The 21,841-nt window shown below is 34.5% G+C and overlaps 3 protein-coding genes and 1 non-coding gene across 4 annotated transcripts; 3 read left to right on the forward strand and 1 right to left on the reverse strand.

Moving 5' to 3' along the window:
• Positions 1 to 782: 782 nt before the first annotated feature.
• On the forward strand, positions 783 to 3,645 carry LOC21393566 (PXMP2/4 family protein 4). The gene is made up of 4 exons (XM_010107185.2): positions 783 to 1,186; positions 2,454 to 2,682; positions 3,055 to 3,179; positions 3,317 to 3,645. The coding sequence occupies exons 1-4, from the start codon at positions 854 to 856 to the stop codon at positions 3,398 to 3,400; spliced, it is 771 nt and encodes a 256-aa protein (XP_010105487.2). The 5' UTR covers positions 783 to 853; the 3' UTR covers positions 3,401 to 3,645.
• A 5,572-nt stretch (positions 3,646 to 9,217) lies between these two features.
• Positions 9,218 to 10,314, forward strand: LOC21393568 (40S ribosomal protein S29). The gene is made up of 3 exons (XM_024171608.1): positions 9,218 to 9,397; positions 9,801 to 9,900; positions 10,067 to 10,314. Exons 1-3 carry the CDS (start codon positions 9,336 to 9,338, stop codon positions 10,073 to 10,075), a joined length of 171 nt encoding a protein of 56 aa, XP_024027376.1. The 5' UTR covers positions 9,218 to 9,335; the 3' UTR covers positions 10,076 to 10,314.
• An 8,342-nt stretch (positions 10,315 to 18,656) lies between these two features.
• On the reverse strand, positions 18,657 to 18,729 carry TRNAA-CGC. Its single transcript has one exon. It is a non-coding gene; the product is annotated as a tRNA-Ala (tRNA).
• A 312-nt stretch (positions 18,730 to 19,041) lies between these two features.
• LOC21393569 lies at positions 19,042 to 21,544 on the forward strand. The gene is made up of 3 exons (XM_010107188.2): positions 19,042 to 19,382; positions 21,035 to 21,090; positions 21,200 to 21,544. Exons 1-3 carry the CDS (start codon positions 19,286 to 19,288, stop codon positions 21,392 to 21,394), a joined length of 348 nt encoding a protein of 115 aa, XP_010105490.2. The 5' UTR covers positions 19,042 to 19,285; the 3' UTR covers positions 21,395 to 21,544.
• Positions 21,545 to 21,841: the final 297 nt, after the last annotated feature.

Raw genomic sequence — 21,841 nt, forward strand, 5'->3', positions numbered from 1 at the left:
TTCTTTTTCTATGAATAAGTTAAAGTAACTAAAACTTTTAGAGCGTAGTTAGGCATTCAATCTTAAAAAAGACATTTTTCTATATTTATTTTATGTTTTATGCACTTAAACATTTAAATATTAATGTTTTGAAACACACACATATATATATATATATAATAATCTAGTAGTATTATATATATTCACGTACGTGTTTGATATTCGGACATTTTTATGTATGTTGGCTTTAAGGGAGAATTAGAGAATTTATGAGAATTAGAGAATGTATGTTTTTCTTATTATATAGTCGTCAGATTTTAACTACAAGTTATATTAAATAGTCAATTAATATTAGTTTTGAATACAATATAAAATTCTACTATTTTTTCTAATTGGGTCATAAATGGGTCATAAACGTATTTTTTTGTGTTGACTCATCATGACTCATTTAGCAATCGTGTTTGCATGTCGTGTCATGTTAACCGTGTTATTAGCGTTCTGCGTTCATGTTTGAGTTTCTAACACGTTTAATAATCGTAACGTGTTTGTGTTTATTATAATTATATCGGCCTGAATATGACATGTTAACAGGAATTGTAGTCCTAGTTACAGTATTTTTTTCTTACAAAAAATTTAAAATTTAAAATTCATAACCAACGACCAGGCGCAGCGGCGCAAGTTTCTATCGATGAGGCCAAGCGACTCGTCGTTTCTCCTGAATACAGAGGAACATGCGCTCATGTTGGTTGGTTCTTATATACATGTGGTTCGTAATTGTATTTTCATGTCGCTTAGAACAAAAAGTTATCGGAAAACATCAAACACAACGACAGAAGTAAAATCCTTCTGACAGGGAAAGTAAAAAGCGAGAGAAATGGGGAGCAAGAGCAATCTCATAAGAGACATCACCAAGCGCTGCCTAGAACACCTCGGCGGCTATGGCTCCACGGAAGCGCCGTTCCTCTCCAACCAGCATCAACAATGGCGATCCTACGCAGCTCACTCTTTTCACCGATTGTCCAAACCCAGAGCTTCCAAATTCCCAAATCTTCTCTCTTCAACATTTTCTTCGCATTCATTCTCGTCGTCGACATCAAAAACTACTGGATTCGTCGGGTGGTACTTGGGCGTCCTCGAATCACGCCCGCTTTTGACGAAAAGCATCTCCTCGTCTCTTATTTATGCAGCCGCCGACTTTACCTCCCAAGTAAACATTTCTTTCCTCGATTTTTCTCTTCTTTTTTTTTTTAATTTTTAATTTTTTTCCTCTCCAGTTCTAATTTCATAAAGGTTCATTCTTGGGCTTGTTTTCATGGGAGTTCCGATGTTTTGGTACTTGCAGGTTCTGTATTCTCGAATTTTCAGTTATCAATTTCTTATTTGCGTTTAGGCTGTGGTTTTAAGTTTCCTAGGTCAGACCTTCAAAATGCTGTTGATAACTATAATTTATATAGGAATACACAATTTAGACCGAACTGAATTGTTATGATCATTATTATTTTCCACTTGTATGCGGTGCTTTGGAAAGTTGGAATGAAGAAAATAGAGTTTTAGAAATATTCTGTGGAGCTGATTAATATCCCCTGTTAATTGTCAGAGCTTCAATAGTTTGTTATTGGTTTCAAAGCTTTTAGTTTCCAAGTTGCGACTTGTGATTTCCTGTGGGTGAGAATTCCTTATGGTGTCTCTCTAAAATCTAAATCTTTGCTAAAACCGTAAAATTTCCAGGCAAATGAACTGGCAAGAAGCTGGTGGGGATAGTAGTTTAGTATCTGTATTGAATAATAAGAGGAACGGAGGGTGAGAATGAGAGAGAATCCTTGTTTTGTGTATGTAGTTTGTGGAAACGTTATCAAGCATTCATCGGTTCTAGAAGTTAATTTGACAATGTCATTAGTTGCAGTCGTATTTTTGTTTAGGTCCTTGTAATCTTCTTGTTCTTACCCGTCATACATGTGTTCTGTTTTTTCTTTTTTTCTTTTTTCTTTTTGACTTTCCAACTCTATGCCTTGTCCAAAGAGGTGACAAAGAATATATAGTTCTCTGCTAACATTCTGTTGTTCCTGTTCCTTTTCTGCTTTCCTCAATCCTTGCCCTTGGCAAAGGGGAAAAAAAAAAAATGAAAGCGAATCTGAGTTGGCTATTCCACCGTTCTTTGGTTATCTCAGCTTTTACCTTTTCTTTTGTTCATTGTCGTAGTTGTGATCAAATAAGTAGTTGCTCTAGGTATAATCTGATGAATGATAATGGCAGTAGGAAACAAATAAATTTTATTTAATCAATCTCATTTTTTTTTAATAAATGTGGTGCTTTGCCTTTTTAGTAACCGACGAAAAAAATTCACTCCAATTATGTCTTTAATGACTAATACTTCATCCTGATATTTGATTTATACCCTATGGTTTCTGCGTCTTGTTATGCTTTTCTTTGAAGTTCCTCTGCTGACTGGGATTATAACATTTTTTTTTTTGTAGCTGATCACATCCCCAGCTTCTGGTTCACTTGACTCAATAAGGACATTGCGAATGGCAGCATATGGGTTGCTAATTTTAGGACCATCACAACATTTATGGTTTAATTCTATGTCTGAAATCTTGCCTAAGCGGGATCTGCTCACAACCTTGAAGAAGATTTTTATGGGGCAAGCTATATATGGACCTTGCATCACTACTTGTTTCTTCTCGTATAATGCAGGTTTACAAGGTGAGGGAAACTTGTACTGGTTAGATTGCCAATGCCTTCTTTCATTATAACTTACAGAGTCCACATTGTCCGGATGGATTCTGTTGTTCTGAGGGTCTTTAGGGTAGACCCTGGTTCACACATCAGTATAATTCATGGTTTTCTGTGATACGTTTATTGGGTCTTTTAGTGGATTGAAATTAATTTCAACCGAATTTCTTTTCATGGTGTTTGTTTAGACCATAAGCCCTTGCGTGTCAATCTTGTTTGTTGTCTCATAGGTGTTAATAAAGTTCAATCAGTGTGTAGGTTTCTGATATTTGCTGCGTAAAAGATCCAGTTTTCGTGATTTATTTTGTTGAATTAATATTTTGGTTGTGTTCCAACACTCAGGTGAAAGTGGTGGTGAGATAGTTGCCAGATTGAAGCGAGACTTGCTCCCAACTTTGATTAATGGCGCGATGTTTTGGCCTGTCTGTGATTTTGTCACATTTAAATTTGTACCTGTTCATCTACAGGTCTGTTCATCCTCAACTTCCTTTGTTGAATCTTCATAGTCCCCAACTGAACCGATTCCGAATACATTCATGTTTTCATGTTTCCTCTAACTTTACCTTTAGCTAATATGTTTTTTTATCTTGCTGGCAAGTGGCAGCCATTGATGAACAGTTCGTGTGCGTATTTGTGGACCATTTATCTGACATACATGGCAAGTTTGAAAAAAGTGAGTGCAGATTAGTGCTGGGAATTTGAATTGCAGTGAAATTCATACAGAATTGTCCTCCATTCTCTTTTTTCCCCAAGGATTCAATCTGAAGAGTATTAATCTTGTTGGACACCCCCCTTATCACATTTGAATCTTAATGTCTCCTGGTAAGTTTACGTCTGTTCCTAGGCATCATGTTTTGTTGTATCTGATGCTTAAATTAAATTCTTGGGGCATATTTAATTAATTCTTTAAGCTCATAGATTGAACTCTTGCAATCAAAGTCGGTTAGACCCTTATCATAAAGTGGATTAGACCTTGACTTTCTGGAGATTTCCATCCCATATATATATATATATATATATATATATAAAATTTTATTTTTATGGTTTGTTGCTACAACTGCTTTAAAAATCACCGGGAATTGAGAGTGCACTTGCGCATCTTCTTCTAATGTGACGTGGTTTTGAAAGAAGTCCCTCTCACTATTGAACCATTTCCTTGACCAATTCTCAACAATATATTATGTATTCAACATAAAAATCTGGTCCAAAACAAAACCATTCATATCTGCGTTAAACAAAAAATTAAGCGTTGCGTAGAACCAAAATCGGAGTAAAGCCAAAACTTAGCTTCGAGCTATTATTTTACAAGGCAAACTTGGACTTTTGCTTCTAATGTGCAGCTTTAGTAGACAATTTTTATACTGGGATTCTCAAAGTCAGCTCGTTGTTTCCACTATTATAATCGATCCGTCGCTGAGTCACTAATGCAAATGTTGCTCTTTAAGCTTTCTTTATCGGGATTTCTCTGTTTTTTTTTTTTTTTTTCCCTGAAAAAAAGATAATATTAGCTGCTGCGTCCTAATATAAATACCTAATTAGCTATTTATCCAACCGTGCTCAACGACGGTGTTTGCACGCTTACAAAATCATTTTAAAATAATGATAAATTAATTAATTAAACTATATCAAATTAGCAAGTACGTGGCGTCGTGGCGCTGGCAATTTTCCATATGACTGCTCTTTATTAGCGTAATCTTCCAGTGGGGGCCCAAGTAAATTGGACGTTCACCTGGGCCCATGACAGGCCCTGAGGACCACAAGTTCTGCTATACTTGTCATTCTTTCCAACAGACCGATCTTCACTCGCCACGTAGCTCGCTGTCGCCCCTCCTCGGAGTGTTTTTTTTTCCTCTCGTATAGCGCCGCGCGTGGAAGACACGGGACACTTTATTCGGCTCCACAGGATGATGTATTATTCGGCTTACACGTGGGCCTTGGAGGGCATTAATACCTTCACATGGCAGTACGAATGCGAAGGCTAACGACAAACAGTCTTCGCACACGTGGTGAGAGAACTCTCAACGGTTTGTTTGTTTTTTTTCCTTTCTGCCCTTGTTAAGCACATTGGATCCGGACACGGCTATAACTTGGCGAGTGGCGACCGTTAAAGTAATTAAGCTAAAACTGATTAAAAGAGAGTGACTGACTATTAATAAATCCCCTCCCCAGCACGAGGAGTGAGAAACCTCAGAAGCTTTGCTTCTCTCCTCTTAGGAGAGAGAGAGGAGGGAGGAGAGAGAGAGAGAATTGTGAGAATTAAGAAAGAAAGGTTAGTTTAGTTTTGCTGTGCCCCCTTTCGGCTCTCCCAAATACATTTTTTCACCTTTTATTATATTGATTTTCGTTTTTTTTTATTCTATTCCCCGTTATCGTATGAATTATATTCCGATTCTTTCTGATCTCGAATATCAGTTGGTCGTTTCATGTATATTTTATATATATATATATATATATTTTATATATTTGGTCTGAGAAGGAAGAGAATATAATATATATACTGTGTCCAGGAATCTCTTCTAATACGCCTCTCCTGATCTCGCTCTCCTCTATATGGAGCCGAAGCAGTGGAAGATTTCTCGTGGAATGGTGTGGCTGCGTAAGGTGGTCTTTCCGGTCCGGAGAGTCTGGACTGGCGTCGCTTCCCGCCTCGGGATTCGCAAATCCGGTGAGCAAAAATTTTGCCTTTCTCCGTCCATTTCACCGATTTTTTACTCTGATGATCTGAGCTAATTTTCCTTGCTGATTTCTGTTGCTGATTGCGCTTGCTTTCTTCCTTTTTCTGTTTTTTTTTTTTTCTTCCTTAAAAAATTTTAGTTACTTTTTTTTTTTTTTGGTTTCTGACGATATTCAAGAGGTTTTTGGAGGATGGTCATGTCATGTCGCGTCAGATTCATTATGCAATTATTGGTGTAACGATGGTAGGTTTGATCGACTTGTCTAGGTGAAAGTGTGGGGTAATTGGGAGTTTGTCGTTGTCTCGTAGCGCTAAATAGTCTTAAATGCTGTTCGTTGAACTAATTAAATGGTATTAGTTTGACTTCAAAATAAAAATGGCATTAGTTTGATTGGATTCATTTAGCTAAAACTATTTTTTATTTCTGTCGGTTGGATTTGTTATGATTGTCTTATCTGCTAGCCAACCATAGTTACGTTGTGACCAACACATTTAAGGCCAATTTCGAAGCCTGCCGCCCGCTTTGAGTGCCAGTACCGTGGATGTGGGTGTGGCCGTCCTTGCCTGCTTGGCCTGGTTTAAGCAGAAAGTGGTTTTTTTTTTTTTTGAAAGGGAGAAAGTGGTAAAATTTATGTCATGACATGTGTGCACATATGTATACTGTCTAGCTGGTTACGCGTTTTACTATTTGCGCTGATTTCTTTATTAGATTACTGATTCTGGTGAGGAATTATAGGTTAAGTCCTGCTGGCTGGAATATTGTTGACTTGTTCCACGCTATTAGATAAAAAGGACCTACTGGTATAGTGTCTTCAGCTTCTTCAGTTTTCAGTAAAATATTCCAAATAAAGGTGTTTAATTTCAACAATGTCAACTCATAATTTCAAAATTTCTTCTCCTTAACATGTTCATTTTAAGGAGAAGAAATTTTTAAACACCGGCAACATCTATTGTTCAAATGAGAAGTTTAACCCATTGGTATGCAATTGCATAAACCTTTGAAAAAGTAGTTGCCCCACCTATCTTACGAATAATATTATTATGGTGAACTGGACCATTTTCTGAAATGTGTTTGGTTCTGTTTTTTCAAATGTTCAAGTAGAGAAATCGATTGGTGCTGAATTGTCTGTAATTCGGACTGATTAACTAGTGTAGTTTCGGTGCAAGGTTCTAGGATTGTAACACTTCTAACGATAGAGATCAACTGTAATGGATCATGTGACATATTATATTAGTATCAATTTTTTTGTTCTTTCTGTGTTAACCTTGTTATTTATAGATCGTCAAATAAATGGCTTTGAACAATGTTGTGGAAATCGAACAGGGATACTGAACCTGCAGCATGATGTGAGAGCCTGTCAGTACGAGGATGTGCATGTGATGTGGGAGATGCTGCAGAGAAACGAGACTGATCAATCTCCTGTCAAGGGCAAGAACAGATCTCTCTGGCGTTTCTTCAGTTGGTATAGGTCCGCTCCACCTTTGTGCCGCAGTTTTTAATTATGTTACTTCTTATGGTGGCGCACCTGCTCACCAAGCCCTAGTTCTTGTGTCCAGAAAATAACATCAAAAGGAAAAAAAATAATAATAAAAGAGAAAGGAGGGTTCCATATTTGAGATGATCTCTTCTCCTTATGAAGTCGTCCATATGTAGATAATCGCCTGCCTGTCAGTATGGTCCTTTTCTCTGTCCATGCTTCGTTTCTATGAAATAAGCTTGTGTGTGGCTCTTGGTTTGTTTTAGTCTTTGTAATAGCTTATTTTCTATATGCAAGTACTAGTTACATTAATTTTTGAGCGGTTTCTAGCTACATTTTCTCCCAATCTCCAAACAAAAAAAAATCCTTATGACTGTTTCTAGCTGTTTTACTGATCACATGAATATGAGATTAGATACGAAAAACATTTTTTATTAACTGTTTCAATGCTTGAAGATGAGTCTTACAATTGAATTTATAGTTTATAGACTTGTGCTAAGCCAATTTCACTACCCAACAAAATATCTTTTAACGGGTTCGATCCTGTCGTCGCCAAAAATATGAAACCACTGTGTCAGACCAAGAAGATATTTAGTGATATAATTGATGGGCAAAGACATTCAATCAAAAAAAAGTTGAGACAAATTAGGGGAAAGACATTCATGATACTATCAATATTGATGCCGCAAAAACTTTTGATTAGGGAAGGTTTTTCCTTAGATTACAAGGTAGAATTACTAATCAGATTGAATATTCAGGTCATTTCAGATTCTGGACTTTCGTTAATTAGGAATCATCAATGAAATTGAACAAAATGTTGGCCCTTCCTAAGCTACCATTCTTTCGCCAACGATGTTCTGAACAGTGGTGGAAAAATACAATTGCCAGAAGACAACAAGGCTGGTATATTGATTTAAGCAACACTTATTAGACTATCAAAGCAACAAACTAACATATAAATCTTACTTTTTTTTAATGCAAAAGTATATATCAATGGAAAAGTAGCCTTTTCGAAATGATAAAGATCTCCTTAATTGTTCGATAAAATATTATGAAAGCTTTTGTCAGTCATTTTCAGTCATTTTCTCTTTCTAATAACAAATTGTTGATTGTTTACCCTTTAGGAAAATTAAAAAGAGGGAGAGACTAGAACCACATAACAACAAACAAGCTTCTCCATTAATTTTTTCAGGTTCTGAAAGGAGTGAAAAGTTATATCTATAATCGGTTTTGGGGTCGGTTTTTGAGCCAAAAAATGAAATAAAAATTGTTTGCTTGTCTCTCTCATTTCGTTGGTACGTAAACAGGTCTTTTTTCTTTTTATTTTTTGGTAAAAAAGGTTTTTTTTAATACAATAAGAGATTAAACCCGCAATTCCCGCCTAAACTCCACCTCATCCGAATTGTCAGTGGCAAACTATCAAATTACCAAGTGAAGAACACACATAGAACCTTTCAAAAAAAAAAAAAAAAAAATACACGCGCATAGAATATCAAACTATCAGCTTGTAATAATTCCATAATGCTTTTAACTCCATGTTTGTACCAAAAATAAATAAATATACAACAAACAACGAAATACTTCGCTTAAATGGACTCAATAATAAGAAACCTTGAAAATAAGTCAGATAATTCTAACATATGGAATTATGTGTAAGTAATTAAAAATTCGGAAGGCAAGGTAAAAGTTTTTAAAATTTAGAGGACCAAGCTGAAAATAATCTCAAAATTCAGAGTATTAGTGAGAATAATAATTAAAAAAAAGATATAGAGGCAAATAACATTTTTTTAAGACATTTTAAATAAAAATAATTGAAGTTTTGTAAAATTAGTAAAATGATCATTTCTTTTATAAACTAAATAGTCAATCACTGATTGATTAGCATTCAATCATTAATTGACTTAAGTTTATCACTAAATAACTCGATAATTTTTCATTATTAAACAATACTAATTAATAATTAGCTAAAATTAATTAGTAATTAATCAATTTTAATTCATAAATTACATTTTATTAATGATAAATTATTAATAGATTCTAATAATAGATTGATTGATCTGTGGAAGAAAAAGGTTCTTTCACTAAAATTAAAAAAAAAAAATTGACTATTCATCTAAAAAATAAAAATTCGGTCATTTATTAAAAAAGTAGTAAAAAAAAAAAACAGTTATTTACTTAATTTTCTTATAAAAAAAAGGAAATAAAGAAAACAGCGGCTAGCAAGTATGACATAAAACGACAGAAAACTCCTTTATAAAAAAAATTGACAGAAAACGACGCGTTTCGGTGGTTTCCTGATTTCCAACCGCCTTAGTCGAAGGAATCCATAATAAATAGCACGTGTCCATTTGGAAATAAGTTTCTTCTCCTAGATTTGGCGCAGCAAAGATTAGCCGCTGTCAGCTTTTAGGGTTTTAGGTTCCATCATATCGTTAGGCGGCGCAAGTTTGGTTTGCAGAACAACAACAACAATGGGGCATTCGAACGTCTGGAACTCACATCCGAAGAACTACGGTCCTGGTTCTCGCTCTTGGTACATTTTCAATTCTTCTCCTAAATCTCCTTTCTGTATTAATTGGTGATTTGGACATGTGATTGATCTCTCGATTTCTGATTTATTCTCTCTTTGATGCGTTTGGGACTTATCAATCTCTCTCTGTTTTTGTCCATTGATAAATTATCATAAATTATTTGTGTTCTGTTTGACTGTTAAATATTTGGCCTTACGTTTGGTATTTGCTTGTGCTGTTCACAAAGCATTTGAACTGTTAAAACTGACGTTTTGAGTTCTTAGCTTTCGGTGTGTTTTAGTTTTACAAACTTGTGTAAAACTTAGAATCAAACCCGAACTCTTGACTGTAATCGTTTGCCTTTGAGAGTCGATTACTTAAGCAAGGTCTTCCTTTTTTTTTTTTTTTTTTTTGAACTTACGACAGCCGAGTATGCGGGAACTCTCATGCGATAATCAGAAAGTATGCGCTAATGATCTGCAGGCAATGCTTTCGCAGCAACGCCAAGGAAATTGGCTTTGTCAAGGTGTATACCTTTCTTTTTAACTTTCGTAAATATTGATACATTTATACGTAGGACTGCTTTTGGGTTCTTCACCTTGCGTAGTTTATTTATGTTGCTTGTGTTTACTTTCTTAAAAAAAAAAAAAAATCTTCAATATGTATTTATTCTTCTATCTTTTTCATTGCAGTACCGCTGAAGACTAATGATTCTACATTGAATCATTGATGGTGCTTTCGACTGAATAATGGTGCTGGAGAATTTCTTTTCTTATAATTAGCTTTGTTTAATCTTTCTGTTAATGTCTTTTAAGATTTTCCTTGGGAGTAGTTTTTGCTAGGTAGGACCTGAGTACGGGAATTATATTTAGCCAGGACATCAATGTCTTGTCGTGGCTGTTTAAGAACCTGAGAAATTTATATTGATTTGTTAGTGTTATTCTTCAGCTTACACATTTGGAAGAAAACGAAGGTTTCTTTTTTTTTTTTTTTTTTTTTTTTTTTTTTTCCCCCCTTAACCTTAGCAATTTTCAAACTTTCGATCCAAAGAATGTATACACTTCACTCCACTGTCAAAACAAACAGCAATTTTCCCAAATGGCTAGAAACGATATGACCTTTTTAGACATGGGTTACTTCATGAGAGCATCATGTTCATAATCAATTGGTGCATCAACTGCTACCTTATTTGGCAAACGACTGGATTTAGAAAGTTGGAAGTTGTTTGTCGTCTGAAGGCGATGGGCCAAGTTAAGCACTATAACTTAGCTAAAGCCCATGTTTCTTACACCGGATTTTGACATGGATTAGGATAAATAATCCCAATCCAATGGTGATGAGTGTGACCGGATCCAATGACTCAAAAATAGTCCAAAAATGTTGGATTAAAAGTAATCCCTCTAAAATTGGTGGTATTATTACTCCTGGATTGGGGATGACTCAACCTCCCCCTTCAGCAAAGATCTGCAGCGTCTAAGCAAGGCCACCCACTCCATTCTAGTTATGGCGACCCTCCTCCCAGACGAAGACGTTGACGTCGACGACACCTATCCCATGCGACAGCGACAAATCCCTGTCCCTCCGCTCCTCTCTGTCACACCATCAAACTCCACCCCTCCTCTGCGACGACAACCGTCCACCAGATGAAGACAACGACCTAGATCCCTATCTCCGTCGCATCCATCTTAGCCCCTATTCTCCGTCGCTCCCCTCACAGCCCTATCTCTCTCCCCTAATCGGAGAAACACAGGAGCCGCAGTCCCTCCCTTGTGAAACTAAGGCCTCGTCACGAAATCCAGGAAGCATCCCCCTCCTCTGTGAAACTCAGGTGTCGTCCCCTTCTCCAGGAAACTCCTCGAACACCGCAGAACTCCCCCTTCCCCCACGCGACGACAAACAACTTCCCTCTTCATATATATGTTTTAAACATTTAAACCTATCCTAACTAGTTCGATGATGAACTAAACGCACGATAGGATTTGACATAATCCTCTCTAGTCAAATCTAATCAAATCAAAACACCAGTACAATTTGGCGTGCCAAACACCGCCAAAACATTTTGTGTAACGAGAAATGTGTGCGCACCGATAATGCGTTTTGGGATGAAACGTGAATCACGCTATTTACTCTTTTACTATGGAAAATCATACAGATTCATCATGGTGACTTAGTCACACCCACAAATGATATAAATACCACTGTTGTTTTAGCTTTTACTAAATGAGGTAGTAGTATATTAGTAGGTCGATTACACATTAGTTTATTGAGAAGTATTATTCATAATATGAATAAGGATTGTTATAGTACCTGTTTTACTATGTGTGATCAGATACAAATGTACTGTATTCACTTTTTTGAAAAAATAAGGTAACGAATCTGGTTTTTTGGTTTTATTAGATAACTGGATCGAATATATATTTGTGCCAGGGACAGGGAGAAGTGAGGTATTGAGACATTCTCTCCTCTCACAAGGGCGGAAAATGTGGGACATTATTGTCTCAAGTTGATATGCCATATCCATACTCCCATTGCTCAAGAGGTGCAGCCCATGCTCTGACTCACTTTTAGTAGGGCGAACAAAATAGCAGGAAGCCAATGCCTATTACCTAACATTTGTTATTGTTTATCCATTATCACAACAATACAATAATGTTTTCCACAAAAAATTTAAAAAGGAAAAAAAAAAAAAAGACAGAAAATATTATTTATATTTTCAGCAGTGAGGTCGTGATCATATTATGGATTTTATCCTTCTTGTTAAGATCATATTATGGATGCCTGTTACAAGGCATCCGCCTATACAAACAAAATCTTTCTGTTTCCTAAGCTTGACACGGATTTCAAATCATAGATGTCATCGGCGTGACTTCTTCTTCCTTGGAGAATACCGAGATTCAAGAATGATGGGCTGACGGCTGTAGAGCTATCTTCTTATTCTTTTTCTTCTTCTTTTGTAAGGTTTCAACTGGGGCCAGTAATATGGGTCATGACATGACGATACGATTCAAAAACGACACAAATTTTGCGGGTTAGGGTTGAGAAAAAAGAGGTTCGGGTCAGAATTAGGTCGACTTGAAATTGACACGAAAAACACTGGTCAATTTCGGGTTTGACCCGCCTAACCCGAACACGACACGAAACTCGTAAAAAACTAAAAAATACATATATTTTTCATTTCATATTTTAAATTTTATTATGAACTTGTGATATCATGATAGTTATACTCAAAATCTTTGTGTTGCGGTTTTTAAAAAATTTCGTGTTACGGGTCGTGTTCGAGTTGACTGTAAATTTCAAAAGAAACAATCAAAACACGACACGAACACGATACGTGACACGAATTGACACCCCTAGTTCCAACAATTTCAAGTTTCCTCTTAGCTTTCTTCTTCTCTTTTTTTTTAAAAAAAATTTATTTTCATGGTTCATTTCCAGCTTGAGGGGTATATTTTAATAGTTGGAATACGTAAGAAGAAGGAAACTTGGATGTCCATTATGGAAAGAGCTAAGATTATGGCTTCATAAAAAAGAGCCTCTTTTGATCAAAAAGTAAAAGGAAAATCCAAGTGATTGTTGGTATTATGTAACACTAACAATTCATTATTCACCTTTGGTCAATGACAAATCAAGAGACTTGCGTCAACAAGAAATATTTTTCATTTCATATTTTAAATTTTATTATAAACCTGTGATATCATGATAGTTATACTCAAAATCTTTGTGTTGCGGTTTTTAAAAAATTTCGTGTTACGGGTCGTGTTCGAGTTGACTGTAAATTTCAAAAGAAACAATCAAAACACGACACGAACACGATACGTGACACGAATTGACACCCCTAGTTCCAACAATTTCAAGTTTCCTCTTAGCTTTCTTCTTCTCTTTTTTTTTAAAAAATTTATTTTCATGGTTCATTTCCAGCTTGAGGGGTATATTTTAATAGTTGGAATACGTAAGAAGAAGGAAACTTGGATGTCCATTATGGAAAGAGCTAAGATTATGGCTTCATAAAAAAGAGCCTCTTTTGATCAAAAAGTAAAAGGAAAATCCAAGTGATTGTTGGTATTATGTAACACTAACAATTCATTATTCACCTTTGGTCAATGACAAATCAAGAGACTTGCGTCAACAAGAAATATTTTTCATTTCATATTTTAAATTTTATTATGAACTTGTGATATCATGATAGTTATACTCAAAATCTTTGTGTTGCGGTTTTTAAAAAATTTCGTGTTACGGGTCGTGTTCGAGTTGACTGTAAATTTCAAAAGAAACAATCAAAACACGACACGAACACGATACGTGACACGAATTGACACCCCTAGTTCCAACAATTTCAAGTTTCCTCTTAGCTTTCTTCTTCTCTTTTTTTTTTTTTTAAATTTATTTTCATGGTTCATTTCCAGCTTGAGGGGTATATTTTAATAGTTGGAATACGTAAGAAGAAGGAAACTTGGATGTCCATTATGGAAAGAGCTAAGATTATGGCTTCATAAAAAAGAGCCTCTTTTGATCAAAAAGTAAAAGGAAAATCCAAGTGATTGTTGGTATTATGTAACACTAACAATTCATTATTCACCTTTGGTCAATGACAAATCAAGAGACTTGCGTCAACAAGAAATATTTTTCATTTCATATTTTAAATTTTATTATGAACTTGTGATATCATGATAGTTATACTCAAAATCTTTGTGTTGCGGTTTTTAAAAAATTTCGTGTTACGGGTCGTGTTCGAGTTGACTGTAAATTTCAAAAGAAACAATCAAAACACGACACGAACACGATACGTGACACGAATTGACACCCCTAGTTCCAACAATTTCAAGTTTCCTCTTAGCTTTCTTCTTCTCTTTTTTTTTTTTTTAAATTTATTTTCATGGTTCATTTCCAGCTTGAGGGGTATATTTTAATAGTTGGAATACGTAAGAAGAAGGAAACTTGGATGTCCATTATGGAAAGAGCTAAGATTATGGCTTCATAAAAAAGAGCCTCTTTTGATCAAAAAGTAAAAGGAAAATCCAAGTGATTGTTGGTATTATGTAACACTAACAATTCATTATTCACCTTTGGTCAATGACAAATCAAGAGACTTGCGTCAACAAGAAATATTTTTCATTTCATATTTTAAATTTTATTATGAACTTGTGATATCATGATAGTTATACTCAAAATCTTTGTGTTGCGGTTTTTAAAAAATTTCGTGTTACGGGTCGTGTTCGAGTTGACTGTAAATTTCAAAAGAAACAATCAAAACACGACACGAACACGATACGTGACACGAATTGACACCCCTAGTTCCAACAATTTCAAGTTTCCTCTTAGCTTTCTTCTTCTCTTTTTTTTTTTTTTAAATTTATTTTCATGGTTCATTTCCAGCTTGAGGGGTATATTTTAATAGTTGGAATACGTAAGAAGAAGGAAACTTGGATGTCCATTATGGAAAGAGCTAAGATTATGGCTTCATAAAAAAGAGCCTCTTTTGATCAAAAAGTAAAAGGAAAATCCAAGTGATTGTTGGTATTATGTAACACTAACAATTCATTATTCACCTTTGGTCAATGACAAATCAAGAGACTTGCGTCAACAAGAAATATTTTTCATTTCATATTTTAAATTTTATTATGAACTTGTGATATCATGATAGTTATACTCAAAATCTTTGTGTTGCGGTTTTTAAAAAATTTCGTGTTACGGGTCGTGTTCGAGTTGACTGTAAATTTCAAAAGAAACAATCAAAACACGACACGAACACGATACGTGACACGAATTGACACCCCTAGTTCCAACAATTTCAAGTTTCCTCTTAGCTTTCTTCTTCTCTTTTTTTTTTTTTTAAATTTATTTTCATGGTTCATTTCCAGCTTGAGGGGTATATTTTAATAGTTGGAATACGTAAGAAGAAGGAAACTTGGATGTCCATTATGGAAAGAGCTAAGATTATGGCTTCATAAAAAAGAGCCTCTTTTGATCAAAAAGTAAAAGGAAAATCCAAGTGATTGTTGGTATTATGTAACACTAACAATTCATTATTCACCTTTGGTCAATGACAAATCAAGAGACTTGCGTCAACAAGAAATATTTTTCATTTCATATTTTAAATTTTATTATGAACTTGTGATATCATGATAGTTATACTCAAAATCTTTGTGTTGCGGTTTTTAAAAAATTTCGTGTTACGGGTCGTGTTCGAGTTGACTGTAAATTTCAAAAGAAACAATCAAAACACGACACGAACACGATACGTGACACGAATTGACACCCCTAGTTCCAACAATTTCAAGTTTCCTCTTAGCTTTCTTCTTCTCTTTTTTTTTTTTTTAAATTTATTTTCATGGTTCATTTCCAGCTTGAGGGGTATATTTTAATAGTTGGAATACGTAAGAAGAAGGAAACTTGGATGTCCATTATGGAAAGAGCTAAGATTATGGCTTCATAAAAAAGAGCCTCTTTTGATCAAAAAGTAAAAGGAAAATCCAAGTGATTGTTGGTATTATGTAACACTAACAATTCATTATTCACCTTTGGTCAATGACAAATCAAGAGACTTGCGTCAACAAGAAATATTTTTCATTTCATATTTTAAATTTTATTATGAACTTGTGATATCATGATAGTTATACTCAAAATCTTTGTGTTGCGGTTTTTAAAAAATTTCGTGTTACGGGTCGTGTTCGAGTTGACTGTAAATTTCAAAAGAAACAATCAAAACACGACACGAACACGATACGTGACACGAATTGACACCCCTAGTTCCAACAATTTCAAGTTTCCTCTTAGCTTTCTTCTTCTCTTTTTTTTTTTTTTAAATTTATTTTCATGGTTCATTTCCAGCTTGAGGGGTATATTTTAATAGTTGGAATACGTAAGAAGAAGGAAACTTGGATGTCCATTATGGAAAGAGCTAAGATTATGGCTTCATAAAAAAGAGCCTCTTTTGATCAAAAAGTAAAAGGAAAATCCAAGTGATTGTTGGTATTATGTAACACTAACAATTCATTATTCACCTTTGGTCAATGACAAATCAAGAGACTTGCGTCAACAAGAAATATTTTTCATTTCATATTTTAAATTTTATTATGAACTTGTGATATCATGATAGTTATACTCAAAATCTTTGTGTTGCGGTTTTTAAAAAATTTCGTGTTACGGGTCGTGTTCGAGTTGACTGTAAATTTCAAAAGAAACAATCAAAACACGACACGAACACGATACGTGACACGAATTGACACCCCTAGTTCCAACAATTTCAAGTTTCCTCTTAGCTTTCTTCTTCTCTTTTTTTTTTTTTTAAATTTATTTTCATGGTTCATTTCCAGCTTGAGGGGTATATTTTAATAGTTGGAATACGTAAGAAGAAGGAAACTTGGATGTCCATTATGGAAAGAGCTAAGATTATGGCTTCATAAAAAAGAGCCTCTTTTGATCAAAAAGTAAAAGGAAAATCCAAGTGATTGTTGGTATTATGTAACACTAACAATTCATTATTCACCTTTGGTCAATGACAAATCAAGAGACTTGCGTCAACAAGAAATATTTTTCATTTCATATTTTAAATTTTATTATGAACTTGTGATATCATGATAGTTATACTCAAAATCTTTGTGTTGCGGTTTTTAAAAAATTTCGTGTTACGGGTCGTGTTCGAGTTGACTGTAAATTTCAAAAGAAACAATCAAAACACGACACGAACACGATACGTGACACGAATTGACACCCCTAGTTCCAACAATTTCAAGTTTCCTCTTAGCTTTCTTCTTCTCTTTTTTTTTTTTTTAAATTTATTTTCATGGTTCATTTCCAGCTTGAGGGGTATATTTTAATAGTTGGAATACGTAAGAAGAAGGAAACTTGGATGTCCATTATGGAAAGAGCTAAGATTATGGCTTCATAAAAAAGAGCCTCTTTTGATCAAAAAGTAAAAGGAAAATCCAAGTGATTGTTGGTATTATGTAACACTAACAATTCATTATTCACCTTTGGTCAATGACAAATCAAGAGACTTGCGTCAACAAGAAATATTTTTCATTTCATATTTTAAATTTTATTATGAACTTGTGATATCATGATAGTTATACTCAAAATCTTTGTGTTGCGGTTTTTAAAAAATTTCGTGTTACGGGTCGTGTTCGAGTTGACTGTAAATTTCAAAAGAAACAATCAAAACACGACACGAACACGATACGTGACACGAATTGACACCCCTAGTTCCAACAATTTCAAGTTTCCTCTTAGCTTTCTTCTTCTCTTTTTTTTTTTTTTAAATTTATTTTCATGGTTCATTTCCAGCTTGAGGGGTATATTTTAATAGTTGGAATACGTAAGAAGAAGGAAACTTGGATGTCCATTATGGAAAGAGCTAAGATTATGGCTTCATAAAAAAGAGCCTCTTTTGATCAAAAAGTAAAAGGAAAATCCAAGTGATTGTTGGTATTATGTAACACTAACAATTCATTATTCACCTTTGGTCAATGACAAATCAAGAGACTTGCGTCAACAAGAAATATTTTTCATTTCATATTTTAAATTTTATTATAAACCTGTGATATCATGATAGTTATACTCAAAATCTTTGTGTTGCGGTTTTTAAAAAATTTCGTGTTACGGGTCGTGTTCGAGTTGACTGTAAATTTCAAAAGAAACAATCAAAACACGACACGAACACGATACGTGACACGAATTGACACCCCTAGTTCCAACAATTTCAAGTTTCCTCTTAGCTTTCTTCTTCTCTTTTTTTTTTTTTAAAATTTATTTTCATGGTTCATTTCCAGCTTGAGGGGTATATTTTAATAGTTGGAATACGTAAGAAGAAGGAAACTTGGATGTCCATTATGGAAAGAGCTAAGATTATGGCTTCATAAAAAAGAGCCTCTTTTGATCAAAAAGTAAAAGGAAAATCCAAGTGATTGTTGGTATTATGTAACACTAACAATTCATTATTCACCTTTGGTCAATGACAAATCAAGAGACTTACGTCAACAAGAAATAGGTCCAATTATATCACCCCCCTCCCTAACTGTGAATAACGCATATAAGTGATATTTCTAGCAAAATTATTTAATAAAAAAAAGAAAACATTTATTTGGAATAATTATAAGAAAGTTCCATGAACTTTACTCGCAAAAAGAGAAATCATTTTTTATTTCTGAAATTTGGAAAAATCTTTTTTAAAATAAGCGCGATAATGGAAATGGTCCAAAACTCGACCGATTTAACCCAAAAACAATAAAAATAAAATTAACAATGACAGTAATAGAGGGGAATAAAAAAGACTTTAAATATAAATGGAGGTGCGGGGAATCGAACCCCGTGCCTCTCGCATGCGAAGCGAGCGCTCTACCATATGAGCTACACCCCCGTTGTGGTTGTCTCTTAAAAACAATTTAATTAATATATAAATAGACACCTACATTTCACGGACGCCCAACGGCTCACATTCCACCGCAAGCATTAAAGGCTGTTCATTCCCCAGTGTTTCTGCAAACACTAAACGAAGGCAATAACTGCTCTGTATGAGATGTAGTAATGAAAAGGCTGGTAAAGCCCACATGACTTCTTTTATTATTCTTTTAACAAAAAAAAAAAAAAAAAAAAAGACTTCTTTTATAATTCACTTGCCGCATTATATAAGCATTATTGTTCCACATTCAAACGCAAGACATGGGTTCTTAGTCTCTCTCTCTCTCTCTCTCACACACACACACCTTCTTTGTCTTATCCCAGCTCACGTTCGGTTGTTCTCCTCCTTTTCTACATTATTGTTTTTGAAGTCTTTTGAATGGGTTAAACTTGTCTAAAAGAGGGCTTTTGGAAAATCTTTAAAGGGTGTTAGAAAATACTCACACTCTTTGTCAGGCATTTGGTGTTTCCTTCTGAGGTTGTGCTTCTGTCAGGATTATTCACGTCTGTGCATTATGAAGGTCTCAGGCTTCTGGGTGTTGTTTTTTCTGCTTTGGCTAGCTTTCATGTTCTTTAGCCTCTCTGGCTGCATAACTGGTTTGAAATCTCATGGTAATTTTTCTTTTTCACGTTCTTTGTTTTTTTTTTTTTTTTTGGTGCAGATGTTTGTTATTTTCTTAATCAAAGATTTCATATTGCACTCTAATCAGAATTCAATGCTTTGTGCCTTTCATGGAAGGTTGTCTTGCAATATCAGCTTTACTAGGATTTGCTATCTTCTTGTTAATCTGCTAGAAGATTCTAACATTTCAAATAGTAGCGACTGAGAATGCTTATGGCTGAGCTTTTTTTTTTTTTTTTTTTTTTCAAAATAATAATTAAAAAAAAAAAAGATCATGAGCAGGAAATTACTTGGCACATTGTGGTTGCCAGGATGAATGCAGGCCAAATTCGTGGTCTTGGTAGGCTAAAATATCCTTCATTCTTAATACTTTGAGGAGTCTGTGCTCTGGCTATTTATAATTTGTATATATAATTCTAGTCAAATCTTTTATTTTCATTGATTGCATGCACAATTAGAATGATAGATCAGTTAATTTTTTTAATCCCTTGCATGCACAATTAGAATGATAGATCAGTTAATTTTTTTAATCCCTGTGAAACTCGGGTCCCATTGTTCCTAAAATGGATTTCACTTGACACATTCACAAAATGACGCAAATGAAAATGTTGCGTACCATTAACATTACGCGCCTTGCCGCCGGACATAAATGTAGGGTCTCTTACAATCATGTGATCGTAATTAATACTGAGATGTTATTACACATTTGTACACTCTCCTCCCTAATTAGTATATATAGTACTAGTTTCTTGTATTAGTACATAATGCCTCTCAAACTAGAATAGACATATACATACATTAATTAACAAAAGCATAAGCCTACATAAATTATGCCTCTCACTGAATATGGTTTTGGTTTTGGTAACTATAGGGCTCGTTTAGTTCACTGATTCGAGTTGAAATGTGACTTTATGTGAGAAATTTTTACTGTAGTAAAAAAGTTAAATTTAACTATTTCTGAGAACTTTTTACTGTAGTAAAACTCAAATCGGTGAAATGAACTGGGCGTTAGACTTTTTAAACGTCAGGTGACGAAAATATGGACCAGGTTTATTTTCGTTACATTTATAGTCCTAATAAATTGCCAAGATGGCCGTTTGGGTTAGAGACATGAGGAGATTATTGATCCTATTTTATTGATTGGTGGGTGGAAAAAAAAAAAAAGAAAACATAACTGTGCTACATATATGCACACATACAGAAATCTTTTTATGATCTATTTCTGTGTTGCTACATATAACACAGATTAATCATGTGTATCAACGTTGCTATCACTGTCAAAAAGAAATCTCTTTCGACGTAATCATTTGCTTAAAAGGACTTGTTTTCCGCAACTTTCTATGTATGTCTTACTCGTACCAACACACAAGAGGGTATTTTGTCTATTTTCCTTTGACCTTCAATCACTGATTACACGTGAAATGAAATCTTGGATCCTTATAAATTGCCGAGTCTCATTCCTTGACAACAGAATGTTAACCGTCCTAACGAGCGCTTAGCCATCATGTATTTGTCAGCCACGAGTCAATTTGTTTTTTAAGTAGTTTGATGCTTTTATTCTCTCAAATCCTTAATTATGTATGAAATCAGATACTTCCATTGTAATTGGACCTAATTTTTTGTGTAATTTGATAAATTTCAGACCTGGCCCACCATGACGATGGTTCAACCTTGATAGCCATAACCAGGAAGCTCAAGGTAAAACACCACGCTCATCTATTTTACTTAACACACTAATTAAGACATTTTTTATTTTTTTTTTCCCCTTAAGATATTTTTATATGTCCATGTTCTTCTCAAACTTCAGGAAACAAGCTATAAGACAAACAGAAAGGAAAACAAGAGAGGTTTTGGAAATGTGAATCTGGAAGATTACCATCCTATAGATCCAGTTCCAAGCTCAAAGGCTTCTGTAAAACCTGGGCCAATAGAGCATGGGGCTCCTATAATCCCATATATCCCAAAGCCTTCGCCTCCTGACCAACCCAAGGGCCCTACTTGACAACATGTTATGTAATGTATTTAATTATGGCTATATATGTTAAAACTTGGAAGAATATTGCCACTTTGTTTTAGCCAGCTTGTATATTATATACACTACTTATACAGCTGAAGTGATGTGCTAATATATGTATGAATGTTGTGTGTTTTATTTTTGTGTCACCCTTTATTCATTATACTGTTTTCAGTAGTTTTATATGTGCTGCTTGATTATTTATAACTGATAATATCATATTAGAGAAATTGCGGTGGTGGGTATGGCCTTTTTAAAGGCTTCTAAGAATATGTCTCAGTTTTACGAAACTTAAAAAAAAATAAAAAAAAATAAAAGTCCATTGTCTTTAAGATTGACTTTGTAAATCGTCGATTGATTTTCGGTAAATTATTTTAATTGATCTCGGTTTATTAATTAATGCACGGCTTATTTATCAATTTTCAATATATAATG

The sequence above is a fragment of the Morus notabilis genome, unplaced genomic scaffold (genome assembly GCF_000414095.1).
Source record: "Morus notabilis unplaced genomic scaffold, ASM41409v2 Scaffold286, whole genome shotgun sequence".
Classification (NCBI taxonomy): domain Eukaryota; kingdom Viridiplantae; phylum Streptophyta; class Magnoliopsida; order Rosales; family Moraceae; genus Morus; species Morus notabilis.

Excerpts from the sequence above, each read along its gene's own strand:
- LOC21393568 (XM_024171608.1), top strand. The coding sequence starts at position 9,336 with ATGGGGCATTCGAACGTCTGGAACTCACATCCGAAGAACTACGGTCCT. Across the intron at positions 9,398-9,800 it reads GGTCCTGGTTCTCGCTCTTG|CCGAGTATGCGGGAACTCTC; the intron begins GTACATTTTCAA and ends AACTTACGACAG.
- LOC21393569 (XM_010107188.2), top strand. The coding sequence starts at position 19,286 with ATGAAGGTCTCAGGCTTCTGGGTGTTGTTTTTTCTGCTTTGGCTAGCT. Across the intron at positions 19,383-21,034 it reads AACTGGTTTGAAATCTCATG|ACCTGGCCCACCATGACGAT; the intron begins GTAATTTTTCTT and ends GATAAATTTCAG. Across the intron at positions 21,091-21,199 it reads CCATAACCAGGAAGCTCAAG|GAAACAAGCTATAAGACAAA; the intron begins GTAAAACACCAC and ends CTCAAACTTCAG.
- LOC21393566 (XM_010107185.2), top strand. The coding sequence starts at position 854 with ATGGGGAGCAAGAGCAATCTCATAAGAGACATCACCAAGCGCTGCCTA. Across the intron at positions 2,683-3,054 it reads GTATAATGCAGGTTTACAAG|GTGAAAGTGGTGGTGAGATA; the intron begins GTGAGGGAAACT and ends TCCAACACTCAG. Across the intron at positions 3,180-3,316 it reads TTGTACCTGTTCATCTACAG|CCATTGATGAACAGTTCGTG; the intron begins GTCTGTTCATCC and ends GGCAAGTGGCAG.